The sequence below is a fragment of the Cryptococcus neoformans genome (genome assembly GCF_000091045.1).
Source record: "Cryptococcus neoformans var. neoformans JEC21 chromosome 7 sequence".
NCBI lineage: Eukaryota > Fungi > Basidiomycota > Tremellomycetes > Tremellales > Cryptococcaceae > Cryptococcus > Cryptococcus deneoformans.
Genome location: NC_006692.1, coordinates 632,221 through 657,771, shown reverse-complemented (window position 1 = coordinate 657,771; position 25,551 = coordinate 632,221). Strand labels below are relative to the sequence as shown.

The 25,551-nt window shown below is 47.6% G+C and overlaps 8 protein-coding genes across 8 annotated transcripts; 3 read left to right on the top strand and 5 right to left on the bottom strand.

Annotated features, from left to right (window-relative positions):
• Window positions 1-434: 434 nt before the first annotated feature.
• On the bottom strand, window positions 435-3,303 carry CNG02300 (regulation of budding-related protein, putative). The gene is made up of 4 exons (XM_571956.2): window positions 3,138-3,303; window positions 2,962-3,084; window positions 757-2,863; window positions 435-708 (listed from the first exon to the last, which is right to left on the bottom strand). The coding sequence occupies exons 2-4, from the start codon at window positions 3,038-3,040 to the stop codon at window positions 456-458; spliced, it is 2,439 nt and encodes an 812-aa protein (XP_571956.1). The 5' UTR covers window positions 3,041-3,084; window positions 3,138-3,303; the 3' UTR covers window positions 435-455.
• Window positions 3,304-4,944: 1,641 nt separating this feature from the next.
• CNG02290 (pre-mRNA splicing factor, putative) lies at window positions 4,945-7,365 on the bottom strand. The gene is made up of 8 exons (XM_571955.1): window positions 7,014-7,365; window positions 6,803-6,953; window positions 6,327-6,746; window positions 6,146-6,276; window positions 5,740-6,093; window positions 5,477-5,687; window positions 5,152-5,423; window positions 4,945-5,096 (listed from the first exon to the last, which is right to left on the bottom strand). Exons 1-8 carry the CDS (start codon window positions 7,269-7,271, stop codon window positions 5,046-5,048), a joined length of 1,848 nt encoding a protein of 615 aa, XP_571955.1. The 5' UTR covers window positions 7,272-7,365; the 3' UTR covers window positions 4,945-5,045.
• A 207-nt stretch (window positions 7,366-7,572) lies between these two features.
• Window positions 7,573-11,352, bottom strand: CNG02270 (ligand-regulated transcription factor, putative). The gene is made up of 3 exons (XM_024657555.1): window positions 10,839-11,352; window positions 10,484-10,751; window positions 7,573-10,433 (listed from the first exon to the last, which is right to left on the bottom strand). The coding sequence occupies exons 1-3, from the start codon at window positions 11,016-11,018 to the stop codon at window positions 7,732-7,734; spliced, it is 3,150 nt and encodes a 1,049-aa protein (XP_024513231.1). The 5' UTR covers window positions 11,019-11,352; the 3' UTR covers window positions 7,573-7,731.
• Window positions 11,353-11,694: 342 nt separating this feature from the next.
• CNG02260 (hypothetical protein) lies at window positions 11,695-12,385 on the bottom strand. The gene is made up of 4 exons (XM_571952.2): window positions 12,142-12,385; window positions 11,986-12,085; window positions 11,889-11,938; window positions 11,695-11,830 (listed from the first exon to the last, which is right to left on the bottom strand). Exons 1-4 carry the CDS (start codon window positions 12,220-12,222, stop codon window positions 11,786-11,788), a joined length of 276 nt encoding a protein of 91 aa, XP_571952.1. The 5' UTR covers window positions 12,223-12,385; the 3' UTR covers window positions 11,695-11,785.
• Window positions 12,386-12,519: 134 nt separating this feature from the next.
• Window positions 12,520-13,811, top strand: CNG02250 (hypothetical protein). Its single transcript, XM_024657554.1, has 3 exons — window positions 12,520-13,473; window positions 13,529-13,599; window positions 13,657-13,811. The coding sequence occupies exons 1-3, from the start codon at window positions 12,591-12,593 to the stop codon at window positions 13,675-13,677; spliced, it is 975 nt and encodes a 324-aa protein (XP_024513291.1). The 5' UTR covers window positions 12,520-12,590; the 3' UTR covers window positions 13,678-13,811.
• Window positions 13,812-14,060: 249 nt separating this feature from the next.
• Window positions 14,061-15,501, top strand: CNG02245 (hypothetical protein). The gene is made up of 5 exons (XM_024658625.1): window positions 14,061-14,217; window positions 14,273-14,380; window positions 14,444-14,543; window positions 14,601-14,895; window positions 14,944-15,501. The coding sequence occupies exons 1-5, from the start codon at window positions 14,215-14,217 to the stop codon at window positions 15,071-15,073; spliced, it is 636 nt and encodes a 211-aa protein (XP_024514547.1). The 5' UTR covers window positions 14,061-14,214; the 3' UTR covers window positions 15,074-15,501.
• Window positions 15,502-16,101: 600 nt separating this feature from the next.
• CNG02240 (protein-histidine kinase, putative) lies at window positions 16,102-24,136 on the top strand. Its single transcript, XM_024657553.1, has 42 exons — window positions 16,102-16,289; window positions 16,335-17,484; window positions 17,538-17,623; window positions 17,675-17,798; window positions 17,854-18,045; window positions 18,100-18,210; window positions 18,263-18,783; window positions 18,838-18,842; window positions 18,893-18,989; window positions 19,036-19,070; window positions 19,120-19,218; window positions 19,277-19,418; window positions 19,469-19,537; window positions 19,598-19,622; window positions 19,678-19,782; window positions 19,832-19,926; window positions 19,989-20,061; window positions 20,112-20,139; window positions 20,202-20,455; window positions 20,506-20,648; window positions 20,706-20,776; window positions 20,829-20,884; window positions 20,939-20,993; window positions 21,044-21,123; window positions 21,180-21,243; window positions 21,300-21,463; window positions 21,519-21,525; window positions 21,573-21,621; window positions 21,672-21,689; window positions 21,757-21,881; window positions 21,935-21,971; window positions 22,026-22,230; window positions 22,287-22,464; window positions 22,518-22,753; window positions 22,813-22,884; window positions 22,935-22,988; window positions 23,043-23,057; window positions 23,109-23,357; window positions 23,407-23,517; window positions 23,574-23,657; window positions 23,724-23,803; window positions 23,850-24,136. Exons 1-42 carry the CDS (start codon window positions 16,236-16,238, stop codon window positions 24,000-24,002), a joined length of 5,571 nt encoding a protein of 1,856 aa, XP_024513230.1. The 5' UTR covers window positions 16,102-16,235; the 3' UTR covers window positions 24,003-24,136.
• On the bottom strand, window positions 24,097-25,514 carry CNG02235 (hypothetical protein). The gene is made up of 6 exons (XM_024658624.1): window positions 24,893-25,514; window positions 24,704-24,838; window positions 24,573-24,655; window positions 24,413-24,516; window positions 24,289-24,361; window positions 24,097-24,240 (listed from the first exon to the last, which is right to left on the bottom strand). The coding sequence occupies exons 1-6, from the start codon at window positions 25,451-25,453 to the stop codon at window positions 24,144-24,146; spliced, it is 1,053 nt and encodes a 350-aa protein (XP_024514546.1). The 5' UTR covers window positions 25,454-25,514; the 3' UTR covers window positions 24,097-24,143.
• Window positions 25,515-25,551: the final 37 nt, after the last annotated feature.

Here is a 25,551-nt window from a genome sequence, read left to right as displayed (position 1 = left end):
AGCATCCTCATTCACTAGGCACAATCTAGTCACGTGATTTTCATCATTGCGTAACAGCTATCGGTATCGGCTTGATGCAATTGCAGCTTTGGCAGGGGTTATCGAGGTGATTTTGGGCCTTTTTCGGCCATTTTCAAACGGTCATTGTTTTATGCATAGGAAGGTATTAAGACTTAACATCTTATTGGATGATGTTATAGGACCAAGCCTTTCTTCTAAGGTAGAAAAATGTCCTTTATATAGCCCAATGTCATGCAGCACAACGGTCACAAAGATCCTGTTCATCTCTGATTTGATTCCGTTTTAGCGACGTCTGTAGAAAGGAGGGCCGGGGAGGAGCATGGGATCAAATGAGACAACCTGGACTTTGAGATGACCTCAATAATAAGTAGTAGAAGAGTACCAACTGGTTTGGAAAACGGCCACAGAGCCGCCCTAAGTAAGTACATGCATGTTTAACTGTGACTATTATAATCAGTGCGTCTGACGGGGACGCGGCCAGGGGGAGTCCTTGCGTTTTCAATTCCAGCAGCTCTCGCCGCAGCCAACGCTCTCGTTACAACTTCAGGAGATAAACCCATCTCAAGCCCAACTCTGACATCTTCTTCATCCTCTGCCTGCGCTTGGGACTGAGCAACTTCAGCTGCAGTGGCAGAAGCACTAGCAGAAGCACTAGCAGAAGGCTCTTGATCGTTACGCGAGCTGCACCTGTCGATTATGTCAGTACATGCACATTACAAGGATAAAATTACATACCAGAATCGATGCCCTTCTTGCCATGCCCTGCTTTGACACTCTTTACTACAATACTTTGCCTTTCTACATCTCCTGCATTTTGCAAACTCTCTCGAGAATTTTTCCCATTTACCACAAGACATGTTGGCACATTGTCTGATCCCACCTCTAGCGTCGTCTTTTCTGCATGCATTGCGCATGATGACACCGGCCCAGTACTGAATCTCTGGAGGAATCTTAAACATTAAAGGGTCTGATGGGGAGGGCCGGAAAGTAAGACGTTCGACAACGGAAAAGATATCGGGAGTTTCGGAATATGCGGGGCGTTCAGGTAGTGGATTGGCGACATAATCGTGTCCTAGATCGAAAGTCGGGTGTATAGGTCGGCGGGGATGATGGAAAGTGGTTCGGACATGAGGATACTTGGAGAGATACGCAAGAAGTTGCAGCGACAAAAGAATACTGTCGTCTGAGTACCTGTTGCCATCAGGATTTAACAATGAGCTGATTCCAACGTAGCTTCCCAGATCATTGAAGCCTCTGGGAGCGCCATTGGCAATGATAATCTGCGCTTGTACTTCTGTAGGTCGAGTTTCCTGACCTCGAGTCTGCCTTGGAGTGGGAGCTTCCAGAGGGGCATTTCTAGGTGTCTGCGCCGCACCAGGTTGACCAGGTGGAGCACCCGCTTCCATGTCTAATCTTGCCTGCTCGGCTGCGATCGCTTCAGGATCAGGCTCTTCCAATTCTTGTCCTCCATTCGTTTCGATAATCTCCACGTTTGGGGGCGGTCCAGGTTCATCAGGTATGATCGGTCCATTGTTCTCCATTGCCTGCGCATTGACGGCTGCAATACCCGCTGCAATGGTTGCGGTAGGTAAATCTATATCCTCTCCTCCGTCCGAATGCTCTCTGCCACCTCCATCTCCTTGCCGGGTTTCTCTATCATTTCTCGGTGCCAGATTGTTCTGTCTTGCAATAATTGTCCCTCGTCGACCATGACGCACACTCGTAGCCACCACTTCGCCATCAGCTCGTGGCGGCGTACCCATAGGGCTCGATTGGGTACTTGTCGGGTCTTGCGGGAGCTGGGTTGTACGACTTGGGCCGATGTTGATGTTCGGTGGGCGATGACCTTGGTTTCCTGTGACTAAATTGCTCTCGGATGTGATGCGAGGTATCCCTCCGCTATGGCCGGCATGTTCGTCGCCTGAGGACGATTCTACCACACTCCCCGCATGAACAGGCATGTCGTGCTCTCTGGATGGACGAGAGACGGGAGGTATGGTCATTGGAAGAATATTCGTTCTTGCTCGAGGTGTGGTGGATGACTGAGCTTGAGATGTGCTAGGGCCAGCAGCGGAGTCTGCCCGCATGTCAACATCAATGCTATTGTCGTCGGCATCCATGGATGCATCAGTTGATTCGCCACCTTCGACATCCGCCATGTCCACATCTGTATCAACATTTCGAGACTGGGGTCTTGATACATCAGTAGAAGACGTCGATACCACAGAGGCGGCCGGGGTGGCCTGTCGCACGCCATCTGAAGGAACGCCGGTTCGACTGGATGATGCAACCGTGGATTGTTCTACTTGTTGTGGATGAGGGTAATGAGAGGCCCGATGTCGTCTTTCAGTCCTGTCCTTGTCTTCCCTCCTTTCCCTTCTTCTCAAGTTCTCAGTGCCAGGCACAGGATGGCCCGCCGCAAAAGCATCAACGGCCGCTTGACTTCCCAGAGGTCCAGAGTAGATTGATATACCGTGGTCTTTCAGCCAGCTCTCTAATATCTGTGCAACCAGATCCAACGCTCCACTCTGAACTACCCTTGTCCTGATCGCCTCGCTTCCCCGCACGCCGATGTTGACAACACACTGGAAAGCCAGACTATGCTTGAGAGAGTTGGCACGATCCATGGTGATGACCCGCGCAGTAGGCGCACCATTCAAACCCCACAGGTCTTGGGGAACGGGTGCTTCTTTGGGAAGACAAGATTCGCGAAGGATGTCCAGCAGACGTTCGAGCCCACCATCGATTGTGAGCATTTCTCGGATACGAGGGGATGTTGAAGTGAGGGATGTGAGGGCGGTGAGACTGTTGAGGAGAGCCAAGGGACTATTAGTGTCGAGCGCTGTAGTCTTGTCAGCCTAGTTCGGGTAGAAACCTGGGCACTCATATAACACAACCTGCATGCATCGACGAGTGGCATAAATGCAGATCACCACTCACCTCGTCTATCGTAGACCATATGTGTGATTATGGTGACCGCTCTATTCTGAGGCGGGCCCGTGACGCTTGACTCTCTCATTATATACCGTCTTTCCTAATACGTATAAGCTAGTTGGTCTGTGGCTGCCCGTCGGTTTGTCAGCTACCGACGGACACGGGTTGTGGGATGGGCTCACTTGCTGCTGTGTGCAGGAGATGTGCGCGGGTTGTATGCAGTGGCGATGCAGTGAGGAGAAGATGTTCTCTGCAGCTATGGTGTATGTGAGTTAAGGCATCCGTCTTGGCCAAATGCGGTGGCGGAATCGGTGGAGAAGCGTGTTGCCGGAGTAGAATGGAGGCTTTCGGCGAGCGAGCAGCAACAAGACAACACCCGCGACCGTGCTGATTATTACGCATGTGGCACTCCACCACAAAACCCACACCGCCAGCCTCTGCCCATGCATGCATCCATCCACACGCACCAGCCACACAACCACAGAGCTTGTTCGCATGGCCAGTCCTATGCATACCACCATTCGCAGAAGGGCGAGGATGAATAATGGAGAGCCGGTTGTGTCAATAGCCTCTTCGAAGCCTTCAAGGTCGAATAAACGGTTCACGTCAACTAACTTTGGCTTCCTTCTTGTCTGCAACATCCACTCTCCATCCTTTCGTCGTTTGTAAGTATCCTACCTTTATTGTAATTAACGCACGTAGTCTGCGCTTGATGTAAGTCCTGTGTATTATTACCATCAACGGCAGGCTACCAACAATAGGAATAATGAAGGTGATGCAGATGGGAAAAGGTTCTTGTTTCACCCATCATCATATGCATCTCCCGTCCTTCTTCCTATCACAGCTGCTACTGTTTACTGTATCATGTTTTGAAGCAAGGAAGACCTTATTTCTTTTTTGGTTTGTGTGAACTTTACTGATGTGAATCCGAATCGCGATGATGTTGACTACTCTGCCATTCACACAATCTGTGCAGCAGCACCATTTAGGTTTTGGGTCTCTTGATCCGAAAACCAATAGTTATTCCACTGATCTCATAGTCTGCATCGTTTACGCTTACCTAACATGAGGACCATCGGCGATGCCCTTTAGACAAGTTATTAGCGACAGAAACAGAGACAGTCCTTTCACCAAGTTTGAGCATGTTTGAACATTTGCCTCTTATGTCCCCGGGACCCTAGGTCGCTAACCATCCACAAAAGAGAGGTATGAGCAACCTACCGGCAGTAGCGATACCTCACTGCGGTATCACAGTCCCCTGTACATGTATACCGGGTTTACCGAAGCTCTCATCGCTAATGAGACATACGATAGCATATGTATAAAAACCTATAGCCAGTCCACTTCTTGGAGATCCCACCACCAATAATAGTTCATCGAACCTCATGAGAATTTACAGAAATTTGAAGCAGCTGCTGTCTAGCCACCCATATATATAGTGATCACCTCATAGCCGTACACACCAAGTATCATGCCTGTAGCCAGTGAGTCTAGTTCTATCGACACTGATTAAGGGCATGACCTGATCTGGGTGGTTCAGTCATTAACCCTTGGCTCTACCGCCCCCGATGGCTTTACAACCCGTTCAATGTGCCCGGCGTCGTCCCCACTTACAACATAGTGCCCTACCGGCACCCTTCCTCCTCCATTACAATCGCTCCAGCACCAGTAGTCCATGAGACTGTCCTTGCTCCTCAGACAAGGGTATATCATTTCCCACCAAAATATTCAAGCTTTTCACCACCTATCAGTCATACCGCCGTTGTGGTTAAACCTCAATTACATGGTCGTCATACTTCCAGAAGGGTTTCCTTCAGCGGAGGGCATCATAGCCACTCACCATCAAGTGGGAAGAGTCATGGTATGCTTGGCAGACGATAATCGTATCGTCGGAACATACCACAAGTGCTTTGATCAGGAGACTCAACCAATTATCAGACTGTAATAAGACATGGTAGTAGGGTTGTGCAATAGCGAATATTGTATACTGCTTTCTTGTATTGTAAATCATTGTAGCGAGATAATACATGTATGATAAAACCTGCCCGTCTGTCTTCTAAACACCATTCACACCATTTCTCCAAGACAACCTAGGTCCACAATTTGATTAGACCATCCCAAGACGCGGTGACAAGCTTGGACTGCGGTTATTCGTCAGCAAGACATCTCAGTCGGATATAGAAGGCAATCACTCACATGTTCGTTGGGAAGCCAAGCATGGTCAATGACAACCTCCTTGTGTGCCTTCAACCTCTTCATAATCTTTCCATTCTTCCAATCCCAGAATACCATCTCACCACTGCCAGTACCAGAAGAAATGTATTTGCCATCAGGCGAGAAACCAATATTACAAGCATAACCGGCGATAGTATGGCCAGCGAAGCGCTTCTTCTTATTTTGACGGAAGCTGCCGTCGGCAGAGTAGACAAGGATTTGATTATCAAGAGATTGACAAGCAAAGTAACGTTCTGCAAAAGAGCTTCAATCAGTGGCGTCTGATCATAGTGCGTGAAACACTTACTACTTGGGTGTAAGGTTACTGCCGGCATGGAGTGCATGTAAGGCTCGGCAATGTACTTGATAACAACAGGAATGTCATAGTCCCAGCCTCGGATGGTTTTGTCATCAGAAGTGGTGACAAATCGTCGGTTCTCATCCACAAACGTGATAGTGTTTACAGGGCCAAGATGTTGATCGTAAGTTTGCACAATCTCACGCTCTCGCAAGTCATACTAAAACAAATTGTTAGGCGGTGACCATTCCCTTCAACAGATAGACGCGTACCTGGATGATTTTCTTATCTTGCATACCGGCCATGAAAATATTTTGCTTATCTCCATCAGGATTAAACTTGACGACATTCGGGATCTTGCCGTTCGTGAACGCTTGGATACATTTGCCCGTCTCTGTATCCCACAATTTGATGTGCTTATCATACGATGCTGAAAGGAACTTGTCCCCACTGTTGTTGAAAGCAATATCCTTCACAGCTTGAGAGTGGCCGAGGAATGTTCGCAGACAGTTGCCTTCGTTGTAGACGTCCCAAAGCTTGACCTTGGTGTCCATACTAGCAGAAAGCAGAAGGTGGCCACTGCGAGGGAACAATCGGACGGCAGAAACAGCTTTGTTGTGGCCAGTCTGTTCGATTACATGTCAGTATCACGTAGCTAAACGTAAGCACCCAGCTCACCCAAGTATGTATGCATCGTTCCGGGAGGTAAGCATTGGGGGGCGGGGCACCGTCTGACGGGTTGAGTTTGACGTCCTTGTCGGTAGGAATGTGCATGTATGTCCGCCCAGCATAGTCATAAAGTTCCTTGCCTATTCAATGTTTAGCATGAATGATAATCCAAAAGCACATATATACGTACCATGGAAGATACTCTTCTCTTCCATCGCGGTCTTCATTTTCTCCTTGGCGGCTGCAGAGGCTTCTTCTCTCCTCCTCTTCTCTTCTCTCCATTCTTCGTCATCCTCTTCTTCTTCTACCACAGGAGCCTCCTGTTTGTCCTGTTGCCAACTGGCCCACGGGCCCATATACGCCTCTTCGCCATCGACGACGCTGGCGTCTCCTTTCCCGCCTCGCTTCCTCTTAGTTTCTTTTCTCTCGGATCTGGTAGGTCTTATGTTTTCTATAGAGCTATATCCGTTTTGGTGAGCATTGGTCAGAGAGCCAACTATGGGAGTCGCGACGTTCTGGATGGAAGGGTTGACGGCGTAGCCATGAACGTCAAATGTGCGTTGAGCCATAAGGAAAGAATAATCGTCCATGGACTGCTCCTCGACATGTCCTACCGAACCACGTTAGCCTCGGAACAACTGTAGAAGGATATGATATTAGACACACCCGATAAAGTATTCATCCCCTTGTTCTTTCTCTGGTCGAACGGATTCTCTGGCCCGGCAACAGGGCGGCTCATTTCCTCGTAAGTCAGATTGACGTTCATAACCTTGTCTGTAGGTCTTGTTATGATAGCCATTCCGGCTCCATTAGGATCCTTAGTTTTGAGTCAGCTGAGCTAAGCAAACAACCAAATAATAGCCAACTCCTTACTCACTTCTTTGAGCACATCAGGTGCAGCAGTGACCACCTCTTTTTGCCTTTTCGCTTCTGCTTCTCTCTCTGCTTTCGCCACAGATGTCAATCCAAAAGCATCCTTCTTCGCTTCTTCTTCTATCCTTTCATCATCTTCGTCATCATCCACTGTTGCTTCATTGGAGTTAAAGCTTCCTCCAGGCGCCGGGAGAGAAGTAGAGGCTTTCAAGGAAGGTGATTCGTCGTCTGAAGATCCGTAATCTGCGATCAGAGAAGGCATGGCGTAATGGCTGACGGTGGAAGATATACAAAGAGATTTTTTGGATGTACGCTATGGAGCCGGATGTTGATGCTGGGAAATTATAATGAACAACGGCCTTTTGCTAAGTCGAACGGCGGAGATGCTGATTAGTAGGGCAAAGCGGAAAACAGAGCCTGATATCGTGAGTCACGAATCGCGGGATCAAATCCATTGTCTCGAAAATGCCGAAATGACAGAGGGGGGCTTGCTATATTAGTAGCAGACGACTTCCCCACCAGTCGCCGGACGGACAACATTCGCAAAGTATGCAAGGTACATATATGATGTCGTTTGAAATTCATGATCACGAAGAGTTACAATGCAGAACTATCATAGTCCCCACTCCCACGGCCCCTATGATTAATCTACTAGAATCTACAACAAATATACAATCAATCCCCAGACAGCTCTTCGGCATATATTAATAAGCCCTACTTGACTAATTACTCCACATCCTAGCCTGATCCCACCTCATTTCTCCGCCAAAACCTAGTTCATCTCCCAAAGACATATTTGTAGCTAGAGCCATCATCCCTGGACCACCATTCAATCCAAGACCATCATTATTGCCGCCACCAGGAGTACCATCAAGAGTGACGAACTGACTGAACATATCATCGAGCTCATGGGCAGAGTCTGTTCTTGTAGGAGAGATAACAGAGGCTGGATGGACTGGAAGAGCAGTTTGAAGTGCTGGTAATGACTGAAGTTGCTGGTTCGTGTTGACCACCGAAGGCGCCCCCTGCGAAGACGATTGTCCGCCTCCTTGCTTCTCCAGGGCCTTCATAATTTTCGTCAGGGCCGCAGAATCCAATGGTTTCGAGAGATCTATTATGTCTTTTCCATTTTCATTTTCTTCTCCAACCTCTTCCTTTTCCAATACTGGTGAACCAAGCACTCCAAAACCTTGCAACACTTCCGGACTCTTCCATATCGGGATTTCACCACCCAAACCACCGGGAAACTTCCAGCGAGGCGGCTCTGCGAAGCTGGCTTCTGGAGGTGTAAGCGGTCGAGAGGCTTGTGGGGTTGTATGGCGCGATGGTATACTGGCGGCGGGTACGGCGGAGGGACCCGAAGGCCCGGATGGAGTAGAGTTGAGGAAGAAGTTGGCAAATGTCATGTCGTATCCAGGTCTAACATTGCTCATCGAAGGTGGGATAGGAGGTAAGGGGGCAATTGGTTGAGTTGGAGGAATATTTGACATTAGTGATTGCGGCGGCTGAGATGACGGCGGTCTATCATTTCTAAGTTCTCCATCGGGTTGCACCCCGATACTCATCAAAAACGCATCCAGGTCAAAAGAGTCTGATGGTGGAGAATCCTCCGCGGTTTCGTTTTGCGGTGGGAACGCCCAAGGTTCGGCCGTCACCGAAATTGGCATGGCTGGCTCAGAAGGGTTCATGTCTGAATTAGATGTTTTGTTTGCGGACCATTGCTGTTGGATGAATGCGAGCAGATCGGAATTAGAGTCGGCGTTGTTCAAAGGAGCAGCCATTTCAGAAGGCGCCGAGGCCATGGGTACCCCATTGGGAGCTATTTGGTTAGGCTGCGGAGAGCTGATATAGAATGACCGATCACTTGGGCTTTGATTGGACTGCAGATGATGAGGCTGAGATGGACCAACCACCTTCCTCGCGTCACTGTTGCTCCTTCTCACACCAGTGCTTGTTCCACTCCTCTTTGTGGCCGTCATGCTGCCTGACCGTCCCAAAGCAGAAGGAGGTCGAGACCCTTGGGGCATGATCAAGCCTGTGTCAGATGCACGCTTTGGTAATATGGGACGTGGCTGAATCATTGGGACGGGCCTAACATTTGGACCATTCGATGGATGAGCAGCCACAGAAAGTGAATCTGCAGGTGAAGATACAGTCGAAGGCGATGGTTGTGGCGTACTGAAAGACGGTGAAAACGTTGAATGATGAATCGCAGACACGGGGAGATTCGAAGGTTTCGGCTGAAGTGGAGGTACATGATAGGAAGTAGGTGATAAAGATTGGGGATTTTGAGGGGAGATCATGTCCGAAAACCCGCTTTGCTTTTCTTTTCCCTTGCAACCCCCGCAACTTGATGTTGTAGCGTCCCCGGCGCCCTCCGTATATTCACCTTCCTCCGCCATCCGAGTGTCCTCATCCTTCTCACAAGTACAGTCACCACAACATCCACAGCATTGTTTCGTACAGGTGCATTCCCCTGGAGGACACCTGCATTGACCTCCACAACACTCCAAAGGTTTCAGAGGAACGATGCCCATTGTGCGTGCAGCATCTTCATTCAACGAAACCGAAGGAGGAAGAATCCTTGTATCGTGAGGATTAAGGGAATCTGTTCGGTTGGGAGGCGGGGGAGGCACTTGAGAAGCCGCGATACAGATTAATTGGGCGATAGATTGGACACCTGATGGAATAGGTATGGAGTGTGCACAGTCGTGATGGCCCTTGCAGCTCTCTCCGCACGAGCCATCATGAGTACGATTACTAGACGAGATGTTGTGATGATCGTGGGTCGCACAACCAGGACATGAACAGTCATCCCCACACATACACGCCCCAATAACTACATCTTCCGAAGTAGGAAAAGCCAGAGGCATATCTACATCTTCAGATTTTTCTCCATTCTCAAGGTTGGCAGACGTATTGAAGCTTTCAATACCCGGCAGCGTAGGAAGACCGACTACAGAACGGGGAATTTCTGATGCAAGGGTGCCGTCCTGGTTGACTGCCGCACTCATGAGGCGACGCATGTCCGTCAAAGGCTTGATACGAGTGGTTGGAGGGCGCATAGCACGAGGACTAGCCCAACCTGGAGTTTTTGAGCCTGCGCTTGATGAGGAATCACGCCGACGCAGATCGGTAGAGTAGGGAGAAAAAAGTCGAGTCTTGTGTAACATTGGTGCAGTTTGCGGAGGATGATGGATGGCTTCGGAGGAGTTGATAGACGTAGGCGAGTTGCGAGTGGCCACAACATCATCGCGAGAGTACACTGATGAACCACAACAGCCGCCACCAGGTGGTGTAGCCCCAGCACTGGCAGGATTTTCAAACTCATGCCCAGAGTGCTTCTTTCTCGGCTTTGTTTTTATCTGGCAACACGTGCAGGGACCTCCTAACTCGCATTTACAAGGGTTCAACAAGGCCTGCACTGCAGTGATTCGTCAGATCAAGTCACTCTCTCGTGGCGAGGTCACTTACCTGTCCTCTCGGCTGCTTTAACCACCTGGTCATCTTCCCCCAGACCCTGCAAAGCATTTGCAGCCGCCGCAAGCTCATGGACATCTTTCAAACCTCTAGGGAAAGTAGGTTTAGATCCCGGTTGCCCTTTCCTCGTCTCAATCTCTTGTTCTGCGCTCGTATTTGCCGTCGCAGATGCACCCGCAAGCCCACTGGTCGCGGCATGAGGAGCATTGACGCTGGCAAGGATGTCTTTGAGTGTCTTAGGGTCTGTAGCTCCGCATTGGCACTAATGGACGTATCTCAGTAAATGGTACCAACAGCAGGCGGCGAACAAGTCATCGCGCGGATAGAACAAGAGCGGAATAATACATACCTTTGTGTGAACAGATGATCCCGCACTTTTCCGCTTTTCCTTGCAGTGCTTGCATTGTGTGGACGGACGACCCTTCTTTTTGACTTCGAATAAGGGGCGGTCTGTGTGGGTGCAGGCCGAAACACGATGGCCTTTTATGCATTTTTCGCAAGCGAATTTCTTGTCGTTAATGAGCACCATTGTGGAATGAAAACAAAAGGCAAGTCTCAGTGGCCAAAGTAGGACACCAGAGCAGCTGACGAATAGAAGAATCTAGCGGCTTGTAGGAGTATGAAAGAGTGTGTCCGAGGGAATATTGATGGTCGAGTCGCCGGGACTCTCTCTGGGAAACGAGTCGAAGGGCGCTGTAAAACTAGTAGAAAGCGGCGGCTATATTCCAAAATCCTGCGCCATGATATTTGAGTTGCTGGCGTGTGGATGTATGGTTGGTGTGGCCTGTGTGAGAGGTGAAATGTTGTGATGGAGAAGTGCGGAAGATGCGATAGAAAAAGCAGAGGAGTTAACTACAATTGCTCGACGACGTTACCAAAATGGCCCACAAAGCACGGCGGGCGGGTATGTGGGCGCTGGCCAAATGGAAGCGGCATCAAATCAAGCGCACATGACCGAAGGCGGAATCCCTCGGAAAAAATAAAATACAACGGGATCAGATCGACGCATTTAACCGCCAAATTCAAAGTTTGAGAGTCAGTACAACTAATAACCAAACCCTAATAATACAATCCTACAGCATAAATATAAGACTACCCGCACCATGGCTATTCCGCTTTGCAGTGCACAGGAAAGGAATGGACAATAAAATTGACTGACTCCAATGTTCACAAATTCGACGCACGATGCAGTCGATTTTGACACACAGGATTCAAGCTATGATATGATACATATGAACGCTGCAATCTATCCTCACCCTACTAAATTACTCATGCTTGCTGACCTATCAAATCACCCTATTTGGTTTTTTCTTTCTCCCATTGCTCAGGAGTGAGTGTTTTCTTTGGTGATGTAGTAGTCAGTTTCATTTCAGTTGCACCAACTCATAGGAATACTGACTTGAGAGAAAGCATGAAGCTGAGCAATCTCTTCCGCAAGTATTTGGTTCACTATGTTCACATCAGCGATGGTCATTAGTTTACGATTGGCAGCTCACCAAGCTTGTGTCTTTGCAACGTAATCTTTTTTGCAAAATTAGGGGACACGATGGTGACGGCATAAGACATTCCACAGTTGCCCGAAGTATCAACAAATTCCTTCAAAATAAATCAGCAAGAGAAACAAATATCCACCTATCAGGCAAACCACATACCAAGTGATGTATCTCCAAACTCGATCTCAACTTTTGGTCCATTCGTTGCTCCACTGAGAGAGTAGTTTTGTCGACGTCCATCGTTAGCTAAAGAGGTAGTAGTTGCCTATTAGGATTCAAAAAGGTCCAAAAGGGTCCTTTGCTCGTGTTATCAGATAGACGAAGCGTGAAGCGGCGGAGGCAAGCTCGCACGCATCATCAACAAGGATCGCGAGATGCCATGATGACAACATACAACATGATGGTGGATGGGAGAAAGGCGGCGATGACCGTAGTTAGTGCTGGCTGTGCCTGAACAATCATGATGTGGCAATCGCTCGGAAAAAGTCGACGAGGATTATCAACAAAGAAGCCACCACCATTCGTCGCTTCCTTCTTCTTCAGCACGCTACCCTCCCGTTCGGTCGATACAACGACTTGCTGTAGCCCCAAAACAGCCATACGCCGGGATGACTTTCCCTTCTACTTCTTCAATACGGTCGCTGCGATCTCTCGCTGCCTCATTCAGCAGGAGCTACGCGACAATTTCCCCTTATTCTCCTCCATCAAATGACTATGCCCCTCCGCGACGCAAACCTCGCCCAGAATCATCCCAGTTCTTCACTGGCCGACCTGAGTTCCACGAAGCTCTCGTTTCCTTATCTTCCACAGTCAAGAATACGACAGCAGTTCTTCGTGAAGCGCATATTTACCCTCTCCCTACCGATCTTCCTCATGTTACTCCTCCAAGGGCAGCTTGGGTTTCCCCTGAAGAGCTGTCCTCTATCTTCCAGGTCAAGCTCAAGACTAGCACCCTCCGCCAGGTTATGGACCTCCTCAGCGAGCTGCATAACCTTCGGCACGTGAGCGAACTCGCTGGCTATCCTGACTTAGCTGCCAAGATTGACGCCGCGGTGGAGAGGTACGAACGAGCCGGCATGGCTGAGGGGAAGAAGGACGTCAAAGAAAAGAAAGAAAAAAGAAAGCTGGACGAATTTGGGAGGGCATATGCCATGGGAAGGAAGAAGACGTCCAGCGCAAGAGTATGGATGATCCCCAACCCGTCGGCTCCTCCTTTCCTTCAATCAGCCGAAAGCTCTTCTACCGACGTCCCTACTCTTCCCACCTCTGAGATTCTTATCAACCACCAGCCGATTTCCACCTACTTCCCCCGTCTCATTGACCGAGAAACCATTCTTCGTCCGTTGAGGTTGACTGGCCTTCTAGGCGCGTACAATATCTTCGCTTTTGCCTGCGGTGGTGGCGTTTCTGGTCAAGCCGGCGCGGTTGCCCTCGGTGTAGCTAGGGCTTTGACCATTCTTAGAGAAGACTCAACAGATGTGCTCAGGGCAGGTAAGGACGAACCTCTGTTGATCTGCATTTGGATAATGTACTGACGGTCTTTCAGATGGTGCTCTTATGAGGGACACTAGAATGGTGGAGAGGAAGAAAACAAACAGGGCCAAGGCCAGGAAAGGAGTAAGTGCACTTTTGTCGTCAAGCTACTCGTCCTTGCTGACCGAAGTTCCTCAATAGTACACCTGGGTCAAGCGTTAATCTGTTGCTATCACATTCTAAATATGCATGGCGATTTCTTTTTGTATCCAGCGCAGCATTGACCGTCCGGTGTTTTCAATTTTTATGATTTGACCCATTTGTATTCCCCGAAATGCTATGCAGTATAAGTTTTTAGTAGCAAAAGGGGATAATCACTCAGGAGAGACTTGATTGCAACGAAAGGAGAAAACAAAACGATGGTTGGTCGAATGGTGACCGACAACCTTGACTTTTCCGTCGCGAGACTCGACATTTGACATTTGATGAAATCGGGGATTAAAAAAGCCTTATTGGTACATTAATTAAGTTAAAAAACTTCCATCACCTCCACCTCATACGAAGCCAACAATTTACATTTATTAGGAAGTCGACCAGCAGAAGAATAATTTCTCAGCGTACACTGCACCTCGGCACGCACGCAGCATCGCGCAAATCTTCGACGAACTTATAGCTTATTATTATCACTGCCTTCATTGAAAGGACTTGTTTTGAAGCATATACTTCTATAAATTGCAACGCGCACCGTCATTTTTCCCCATGGTAAGCACTACTAGTGCGGATTTCGGCTGGCTGCTAACTATAATGGCTCAAAAAGCCACGGATCGGACGCGCTAAGATCCGTCATCATACGTCTGCGGTCTCTCTTCCAAGGCCTGATGTCCAACAAGGATTTTCAGCCGATGTCGAGATCACAGCGGAACCAGTAAGATTCTCTATGGCAGCTCGTGACGAGTAGGCTGGAACCCGTTTGCTAATCGTTAATTAGGCGGTCGTTCTTCAACCTGTGCCCACGTTGGTAGAGCAGGAACGGCCCAAAGGCAAAAAAGGATTACTTTTGCCTCCCCAACCTGCTGACACCATATCAGGTATGGATAATCCCAATACGGCTTGCTTGCTCTACTAATACCAGATTATGGGCACAGGCAAAGCTCCCCACCCTTACTTCATTCCATCCAAATCCCACCTTCGTCGACAAAAACGCAAAGCTCGTAACCTTGCCGGCGGCCTTGGGTCTCTTGAAACTGCATTGGAGGGTGTGCTTCCTGACGAAGATCTCAAACCTGCTCAAGTTGTTGCCCTCAAGGAGGAAAAGAGAGTAAAAACGAAGGAGGAGAGAGAAGAAGAAAGAAGGGCACGATTAGAGAAAGAGAAAGAAAAGAGGAAAATCGGAAGCGGTAAGGGAAAGACATTGGGAGAGAAAAAGCGAAAAAACATCGTGTAGGTCGTGGAATCTAGAGGCGAGGAATTTAACTGACTCTTGAACAGCCAGGAAAGTTCGAAGAGGATTCCAGCCGTGATGAAACATCCAGCATTTCAGCAAAATCCCTGGGCGGCCATCAGAGAACATGTTGGAAACACGATCGCCCAAAAAGATCCTTTGGAGAGAGACAAGTGATCACGGTATACATCTTCTATCCCAGCCAATGTTTGTTGTATAAACTACCATGTAAAGTGTTCCTCTTACCCAGCAACCGACAGACGTGGGCTATGGCTGAGATTTCAAGAACTCAATTTTGACATAATTCTAGTGAGATCGATGTACAGGCTCAGTATTGAGCGGACTGGAAACAGCGGATACTAGGACGCCTGACTGTTATACCAATGAGTAGTCTCACAGAGGTGCGGGTCTGACCTTTGAAAATGTTTATTATGTTCTCCCTGTGTAGGATCACATAGGCGGGCTCACAGTTATAACCCATTTGGCGGAAGAATCATATGTCGGTCCACCACTGGCGACGATCAGGAAGATGAAAAGTGAAGGGCACAATGATGAGCCAACAAGTGATCGGATGGCATGAGATGAATGACGAAAGTGTTAAGGTCATGTTATCATTTATGAATTATAAGATCTCATGGATGATGGTCGCTGCATAATAATAGTTGAGCTCATCACTCTTCAAAGAATGTGATGTTTGGGGGCATTCTTGCAGAGTCAAGAAGTCCTCTTGGGTGTTCACAGCCAGCCAAATCGCCGATTTCCATGAAAATCGGTTAAAAACGGCCGCGGAGATCGGTGTGCGATCTTCCCTAATAAATTACGACAAAAAAGGTACCGATGTAAAACAGCAGCAGTCTGGTACCAATAATGACGAAAATGCGTTGTTCGCTCTGCGTTCTGGACGTAGGTACGGATCCTTTTCCTCCTCACGAATTGAAGTGTATGTTTTTTTGAAGCGCATTGCTAAAAATACGGGTACCGTTGACCTGGGGGGGGTAAGGCCTGTTTGCTTGTTCCTCTACATTACTGCAGGAAAGTTTTGCACGAAGCTCACCAATGAGCCCGGGGAAGGCGGATGAATGTCATCATCAGCCAGTATGAATTTATTTATGTTATTATGTGCTGTGGTGCCTGAGCTTTTGACGTCTGTTACATACCGCCGCCCAGCTTTATTTTCGCCGAGAAATATGTTCATTACTCATTATTGATTCTTCCTTGCTACACTCACGATCGAACAATCCAATTTTTCACTTTTTCGCAGCTTTCTCTCGCTTCCTTTCTCAGTTCATTCATTATCAACCCCCTCACCACTTTGGAAGACCCATGGGGAACGTCAGTCATGTTAGAAAACGGCAGCATTGACTACTCGACGCTGCCTACACGGTATCTCGAGGTACGTCTGCCCACTCACCCTCACGTATATTAACGTCCCTTGCAGTCCTATCCCTACCCATCCTTGGTACTTTTGGTCCCTATACAGCCGCCTTCACAACCTTCTCAGGAAGAGTTGGACGAATTTCCATCGCCCTCGTTCAATACAGAAGCACCCAAACCATTTACACGTGCGGACCACGGAACATCGCAGCCATTCGACATCGTTTGGGCGAATGAAAAGTGGAGAAACCTGACCAATGACCAGTCATTGTTGAATTGCCTCAATGTGAGAGAAGCACGAAAACTTGGGAATTGGATTGGAGGTGTCAAAGAAGCTACAGGAAACGGGAAGGAGCAGATCGCCCATGTTGCAAAGGCTGTTGGTGTGGGGATACCGGAAGCGCTGGCAAAAATGATTTCAAATCAATCATCATCGGAGTTCTCTGCAGCTCAAATGCTTCATTCGGCCGATCCTGGACAAGGTCAAATGCTTCAACCGCCAGAAGATTTCTGGGCTCCTGAACATCCCTACGAAGACCGCTCAACTAAATCTGACCATTTGTCCAACTCGAGTGAGTTGACAGGGATTGAAGTGGAGGAAGGGATGCAGAGCAACCCTGCGACAGTAACAATTGAGCTAGTGAACCCCGGGACGGTGACTCTGGAATTTACAAAGACAATCGTACCCGTCACGAGATTAGGTGCAGGCGGTTTAAAGGCGCCGATGAACACGCATTCTTTTGTGATTATTACAACTGTACCCAAGTCCCTCTTTGTACCCAACTCATCGTTCCAGTCAAGCCCATTGACTAGCCCCAAGCTGCAGGGAGTACAGGACGAGGCTGCCACGAAGTCCAATTATCCTCTTGCTATTCCCAAGACCACTATACTTTCACCCTCCCAATCCCCGCCTCCTTTGCCGCTCAGTACTGCTCCTCAATCATCTCTTACGCCAAACCCTGATCCAAACAACATTTCATCCGCAAAAAACTCTCCAATCGATGAGCTCAAGGGCCTTGGCATCTTGTCGCCCAGCAAGAAACATTCTGCGCCGTTGATGTTCAATGGGGATGGTACAGTTAGCCGCCAGATACAAGAGCTCGAAGCCAACGGGGAATCGAGAACCAATGTGGATGTGTTAATGGATCAGACTGATTGGTCGAAGACGCCACTGGGTCCGCCAGAACAGTGGTCGCAAAGTCTAAAGACCATTGGTATGTAAAATATCACCATCAAAAGGTGCGAACAGGTTGCTTACATAGTGCAGTGGGTTTGGTACTTAATTACCCTCATCAGTGCTGCCTTTGGTGGGGCGAAGAGCTTACCCTGATTTACAATGAGCCCTATGCCCGAGTGAGTCCTCGATTATAATTTAACTGTCTAAGCTGATAATGCTTTGGCAAGGCGATTCACAAACATCCAGACATTTTTGGAATGTCAGGCCCTGTTGCATGGTCAGAGATCTGGAATTCAATTGGTCCATTGTCAGAACTAGTTCTTAGCGGTACTCCAATATGGAAGGAAGATGGTAAGTAGTGGTTTTACGTGTCGGGTAGAAGACTGGCTGACTTTCATTCATATAGATTTCTTACTCTTCAAACAACTCCCTCATCAAGGTGAGGGTGTCTGGGAAGAGTACCATACCTGGATGTGGGTGCCTGTTTTGCAGGAAGATGGAACCTTTGGAGGTTTGTGGAATGCAACTGTCCGTACCACAAAGAAAGTTTTGGCGGAAAGGAGGACTGCTACAGTACGGGAAATGGGGCAGAGAACGTGTAAGTTGCATTGTTATGTAAAGGATGAAGACTAATAGAAGTCTGAATGTGTAGCGATTGCGAGAACGATGGACGAATTCAATGCTGCGGTATGTGAGATCTTAGAGAGTAACCCTCGAGATGTTCCATTTGCTGCTTTGTATCGAGTCGAGCCTACTTTACCGTGTGAGCACACTGATCTGTGAGATTGACATGAGCTAATCATATTTTTCATCAGCAAAAGGGAAGGGACAGGGGACAAATACTGCTGAAATCACGAAGAGTGATCCAAATGAAGTCCAGGTTGACGTGACTCTGGTAGGAAGAGTTGGGATTCCTGAAAACCACCCATCTACCCCGTCTTCCATGTCCTTCCCTATTCGCCAGAGACGCGGCAGTTCCACCAACCGTTTCCCTCAGGGTCTCAATAACTCCCCAGCAATGTCCCTGATTTCATCCACTGGCGGAATTTCTCATATCCCTCTGGGAGGTACTGGCGCGGGGGAGAGTGAGCCTCATCCTACGCCCGAGCTCAAGCATTGGCCTATCCGAGAGGCGTTGCAGTGCAAGAGTCTAATTCTGGTGGAAGACGTTGCTGGCCTCATCAAGGATTACCCCATAAGGGTTTGGGATGAACTACCGAACGCGGCGATTGTGGTACCCATCAGCAGTGATTCAGAGGAAGGCATACCAAGTGCAGTGTTGGTCTTAGGCCTAAACATCAGAAGACCTTTTGATGAGGACTATGAGTCGTTCATTGTAAGTCAACTGAAAATTACAACCAATGAGACAAATGACTAAATATTTTTCTAGCATGTGTAAGCTATTTAGTTGACTACCGTATCACATATTGCTAAAGAGTAAATAGATTGAGGTTGCAACTGGCGTCAGGTATAGCGGCGGTCCGTTCTTACGAGGCGGAGAGACTAAGGCTAGACGAATTAGCTGCATTAGATCGTGCCAAAGTAAGTTGGTTTGTAAGCATGCGAGTGGTGCTCATTTTTTTTCCAGAGTCTTCTGTTTTCCAACGTCAGTCATGAACTAAGGTTCGTTTCTGGGTTTTCCTTTGGTGAAGTCCTGCTGACAATGCCATAGGACACCTCTGACCCTTATCTCTGGTCCAATCGAAGATCTTTTAATGGAGACCAAAAATGGACCTAAGAAAGAGATGCTGTTAATGGCACGTCGTAACCTGTAGGTACTGTTGTCTGCTCATATATTTCAATTTCTTAACAGAATCGTCATTGTAAAGCCATCGTTTATCGCGTCTCGTGTCTACCTTAATGGACGTTAGTCGACTAGAAGCTGGTCGATTAAGAGGAACGTTTAGGCCTGTCAACCTGGGTATCATGACAAGAGATTTGGCCTTGCTTTTCAAGGCCACGATTGAGAAGGTGCGCCGGATTATATTTGGCTGGTACGGGCAACTGAGTCAAATTTGCAGGCCAAGCTCAAGTATATCATCGAAGTAGATACTTCTCCCGAAAACGTATTTGTCGACCCTGAGCACTGGGTGAGGCACACTTGCTAAAACTAAGGTTTCTAGCTAATGTAAAATGTCACTCTGAAATAGGAGAAAATCGTTTTCAACCTGATTGGTGAGGCATAGGTTTTGCTAACAGTTGGGAAACCGTTCTGATCAAGGTATTATAGGTAACGCTATGAAGTATACGATGACTGGTTTCGTCAAAATTAAGCTCTATTACTCATCTGGCCAGGCGATTCTTATTGTGCAAGATAGTGGTGTCGGTATTCCTCGTAGGTCGTTCCACGATTGGCATTGGAACATACTTATTCGTATGTGTAGGCTCAGACATCCATCTCATCGGCGAGCGCTTCCATCGGGTGCAATCTGTCAGCAGGTCTCATGAGGGAACCGGCATCGGACTGTCGTTGACGAAAGTAAGCCAACATTGATAACCTGTAAAGGTGACTTTGTTACTGAATGGCCTCATCTATCATAGGAACTCATCAGTCTCCACGGTGGCGCCCTCGAGATTGAAAGCTTCACAGAGGAAGAGTCAATTGACGGCTCACGTAAGTACAACGATTCATTATATGCACCATGCTCACTCCAAGGTTTATAGATGGCTCAACATTTAGAGTCAAGATACCGTAAGCCGTCAACAAAGACCAAGTCGAATGCGCCTTGCGCTGGTAACTAACACTGTCTGTAGAATTGGTAGTGACCACTTGCCCTTTGAGGCCATTGATACCGGTCGAATGCCTAACATGCCCCAATTAACGTATGGGCGGGGTTTGGTAGACGAAGCTATGCAATGGGTCCGAGATCGCGAAACTGGCAGCGTGGTTTCTTCAGACGAATCCAGCTCGGCCCTCACTGGTGATTCATCAGGAATGGGTAGTAGCAAGCCGATTGATCCCAATACACTCTACTTCCAGAAAGAGGATGTGATAATGCTTGTAGAAGGTCAGTATTCTGTAGTTCTTTGCTTCCGTCAATGCTTAACATAGTTGCAGACTCCTCCGATACAAGGCGTTACATGAAGTCGATCTTCAGTCAGTACTGCCAAGTCGTTGAAGCTCGTGATGGCCAAGAAGCTTTGGAGCTCTGTCATAAATCGATACCTAATTTGATAATTTCCGATGTTATGATGCCTCGCGTGAGTTTGATTTTGGTTTTTAGCAGTTGTTGTTACTGACCTTACTGCACCATACAGCTTAATGGTTTTGAATTCCTTGCGGCCTTGAAAGAATCCAAGGATCTCAAAATGGTACCCGTAATAATGCTGTGAGTCGATTTCCGGAGGTTTGAAATGCTTGCAGCCTGACATCAGTAAAAGGACCGCTCGTGGAGCCGATGAGTCCAAAGTTGACGGTATTATGGCTGGAGCCGAAGGTGAATTCCTCCGGGTTGTTCCCCACCGTGACATGGCTAAATGCAATTCCTTAGACTATCTCGCGAAACCATTCAGTGCTCGAGAGATCGTAGCTCGTGCCCATATGCAGTATGTTGGAGCGGAAATGACAGCAATTAGAGCTTCCTGACCCATCATAGATTGCAACTTGGCAAGAAGCGTAGACATCTCGAAGAAGCATTTGAAGAACGAACAGCAGAGCTAAGAGCTTTGGCAGAGTGTAAGTTTATAAAAATCAAATTATACGATTACTGATCATATTTCGGTGGAACACAGTCTCCCCTGTCGGCATCTTCCGAACGGACCAGAATGGTAACATCACGTTTGCCAATAGCGCTTGGTGAGTCAAATAAGACGTACACATGTGTTTCAATGTCTTACACGGGGGGTTATTAGGTACAAGGTGTCGGGTTACCCAATGAATGAACCGGTCGTCGACTGGATTGATGTTATTATTGCCCCACATGAGCGCGAAGCAGCTAGGGCGTTTTGGAAAGAAGCCTTGACCTCGCGGGAAAAGTCTTTGATGGGTGATTGGGAGTATACCAATGGCCGTTGGAGTGAGTTAACCTCTTTATACACCTAATTATGTGCGCTGATGCTCGATTCCTTAAGTCACTGTGTAGGTACATCGTCCTGATTTCGATGAAACATCTAACAACATAATAGAACAATCATTCGTTTAGACGCAATTTCTAATGGATCGGTCGGTCTCAAGGTACGTCAGATTAAACTTTTGCTCGCTTAGACACTAATTATACACCACAGGGGCTGCTTGGATGTGTCGTACGTTATGAATTATATAATTTTTGTGGGATTGTAAATCGCTCTGGCTAATTATCTGTTCTTGCAGACGGACATCACGGAAAGGAAAGCTCATGAGGAGTCGCAACGCCGTCAGGTGATAGAAGCCGAGCAACGTAGACTGGATGCTGAGGAAGCGAAGCGACAACAGGAATTGCTCATTGACATCACATCGTACGGTAATATTTCCTTTTCACGTTCAACCAGTTACTGATGTTTATCTGAAGCCATGAAATTCGAAACCCTATCAGCAGTGTAATGCAGATAAGTTCTTTTCTTCTGTCCTTCGCCTGTGACTAACATTTAGCGCTTCTTTACTGTTCCTCTCTAGTCAAAACCAACCTTCTGTCCTTGCAGGAACAGCTCCACATCGCTATGGATAATCACACGCCCTTCACTCCTACTCGCCAATTGATGAACAATATCGAAGAGGATCTTGAAGCACTTGAGAGCATCTACCAATGTGGTCTTACTCAAGAAAGGATCAGTAATGATGTACTTTCCTTGGGAAGAATTCAGCTAGGTAAATAGTGGAAGCCCTACTTCTCTTTGCCTATGTCACTGATTAGATCGGGCTAGATATGCTTCAGATGTTTGATGTCGAATTCGATCTCTCAAAAGAGGCTCAAAGCATCATTTCAATCTTCCAGAATGAAGCAAGGATGAAGAGAATATCGCTGTCTCTCAAGACTGGGGATAACAATAAGAACCTGGGAATTCGCTATGTCAAGGCCGATTTGGTAAGGCTCAACCAAATGTAAGTCAAATCAATGAGAGTCATCGAAGTTCAACCATTCACAACTGCAATAGCACAACAAACTTACTGTCCAACGCTATCCGTTTCACTGCCACCAGCTGTGAGTCGTTGCGAGTTAAAAGATCAAGCGTTGTCGCTGAATTCTTCATCAAAGCTATTCGACATATCGAAGTTCGAACCGATATCAGTTTTGATCCACCTGAAGAAGGAACTTGTGCGGTAGCTAAAAATGTCCTTTCTCAGCCTCCTGTACTTAAGGATGATATGCCGATCTTCGTCTTTCTCGAAGGTAAAATGACGTTTATCCGCAGTATCGAGTATGAGCAGCTGACTAGTTTACCTTGACAGTCGCCGACACTGGTCCCGGTTTATCCGAAGACGAATGTCAAAAACTTTTCCAAAGATTCTCACAAGTCTCTCGTATGTAGTTGGAAGACTAATGGTAACAGAACTGATTTCTCGTCGTGTAGCGAAAACTCACACCATATTTGGTGGCTCTGGCCTTGGATTGTTTGTCTGTCGAAGTGGGTAAAAACATCGTTTCCAAAGGATCTCTATCGCTGATGGTGGCTTGACAGAATTGGCTGAATTAAGTATGCTTGTGTTCATTTATTGACTTAGATGTTAAACTGACAGTTACACAGTGGGCGGCAGCATAGAAGTTGTCAGTGAAAAGGGCAAAGGCAGCACATTCCGCTTCTACATAAAAGCCAAGACATGTCGAACGTCTCCTGCAACGGGTAATGGTCTTCGAGCCAATATAAAGGCTCAGCGAAACACAGCACGATACTTTGGCTTAAGAAGAAAACCTCATGTCTTGATTGTGGAAGATAACCTGATCAACCAAACTGTGCTGGCGAGGCAACTGAAGCATTGTAATCTGACTTGCGACGGTCAGTGATGCAAACCGCCTGAGGTATGGCCTGTGCTGATGGTTTATAGTGGCAAACAATGGCCTAGAAGCCCTTGAGAAGATCAGGAAAGTCTCAAGTATGGAAAATGAACCTGACGGCCAGGCGTTTGACTGTGTCCTCATGGATCTTGAGATGCCTGGTGAGTTCACAGAAGCTTACCGTGAGATTTATGTGTCTAATGAACATGGTATATAGTAATGGACGGTCTCACTGCTGTTGGGCATATCAGAGAAGAAGAAAATGCTGGAAAATTGAAGAAAAACCTTATCATAGCTCTGAGTAAGTCGTCGAGATCAGTCACTCAATTGTTCATTTGCTTACGTTATATATACTATGTACATCCAGCTGGTAATGCTCGACAAGCGCAAATCGACCTGGCGAAGGCGAGCGGGATGGATGAAGTCGTCATCAAACCTTATCGATTAGTATGTGTTTTGAAATCATGAATCATCCGGCACTGACAAAAAATAGGATGACTTACTTCATAAGATTGACGAAGTGATAAAAATTAGAGCGGCAGACGAAAACGAGGGAATTAATCAGGAGGTAGAAGTAGAAGCCAGGGCGGTAGAGCAAGCTCGGGAAATTGCAAGGGCAGTGGAAAGTGGGACTGACAAAGACTGAACTATAGAAGAGCGTCATCCCTGATTATTTCCTTGTTGTAATTATTACATCTTTACGCACATCACACTTATCCATTCCCAAGCAAAATGACTCCTAGAAAGGCTGTGTAATACATATGCATTCTATATATGGCATGGGGCATTATAAGACTTCAAGCCATCCCAGATTGATCCAACGTTCTATGAGACTGTACTTCACCAGATGAGTAGTGCCTTTAGCCAAAAGGGCTTGTTCACCGCTGTGCTTGCATGTCAGTATGCAGCCGCTTGAGCAAGGGAAAACGCACCTCTCTAGGTTGATCTCTCCGCAATCTTTCCGCACATAAATGAGTACCGGAATCTGCTTGTTCGGTTTTGTCACTTGAAAATAGCCTTAGCACCTTTCTTTTCAGGCATGGACAGATACCTTACCCATTGATGTCCCGTCGCCGTAAGTCTCGTCCAGTCTCCTGAAAGATTCGGGTAAACTGTCGAGAACAGAGTGCTGAAAATGCGTATGAAGCAGTTCCGTGTATCTACATAAGGGTAGTATCAGCCTGGACATGAAATAGATTTGGCTAGATTGTTGTACCTCTGAGCATGTGACAGTTCCGCGCCGGACAGCAAGTTGTGCAGCTCCGGTGATAAAGTGATATGGTACGAGAACTTTTCAATCTGTTTTCAATCAGATCATGGTTGACCCAATAAAATGACGTGACAGACCTTGTGCAATCTCGTTCTCACATATGATCTCACCAGATACTTGACTCGTTCCATTTCTGTCTGCACCAACATGAGTTTGAAATGTTCTTCTTCTGAGGTTTGCGGATCTGAACGAAGGGCGGACACCATTTTTTGCTACCATTTTGTCGTCAGTTGCCGTCTTATACTAAAACAAAGTGTGATAATAACCTGCTGCTCAAGCTTGTCCAGCAGCGCGTCCACCAGCTCTCCCTCCCATGGCATAATGTCTGTTGTGCCCCTCTCACGGGTCCAAACCAACCCCATCTTTCGCACGTCATCCATGTCCTCAATCTCCATTTCTTCGTCGACTTCTTCCCAATTTGTGGCGCTACCCTCCCCAAGATGCATTCCAAATTCAGCTTCCACTCTTTCATGGCCTGCGCCATCATGAGGTATACCATGGAAGTTCCGGGATGGAGAAAGCGAGTCGAATACATTAGAAGTCGGCGTACCGGGGACTTCGGGTTCGTCATCATCCCCAATCCCTAATTCCCTATAATAAGCCTCTTCATCAAATTCGGAAACTGCCCTTTCCTCCCTTCCTAATCCGCTTCCACTGCCGCCATACGAACTGGATGAGGGTATTGGTTGTCCCAGAGGAGGACGAGACAAGGCTGGAGAGATGGTTGAGCGGAGGCGGTCAGTAAAAGAGGAAGCAGCCGCAGTGGGGGCGCGATCAGAGGGTGGCTGTGGTGGTGGGGAGTCGTCGGTGTCTGAAAAGAAAGACATTATGGGGAATAAGTTGGTCGTTTTTGGGGAAATGGCCAAGGAGGTGAACGAGGGAGACGAGGCCGCCGCTGGAAAAACGAAGGAAGACGCGTCGGAGT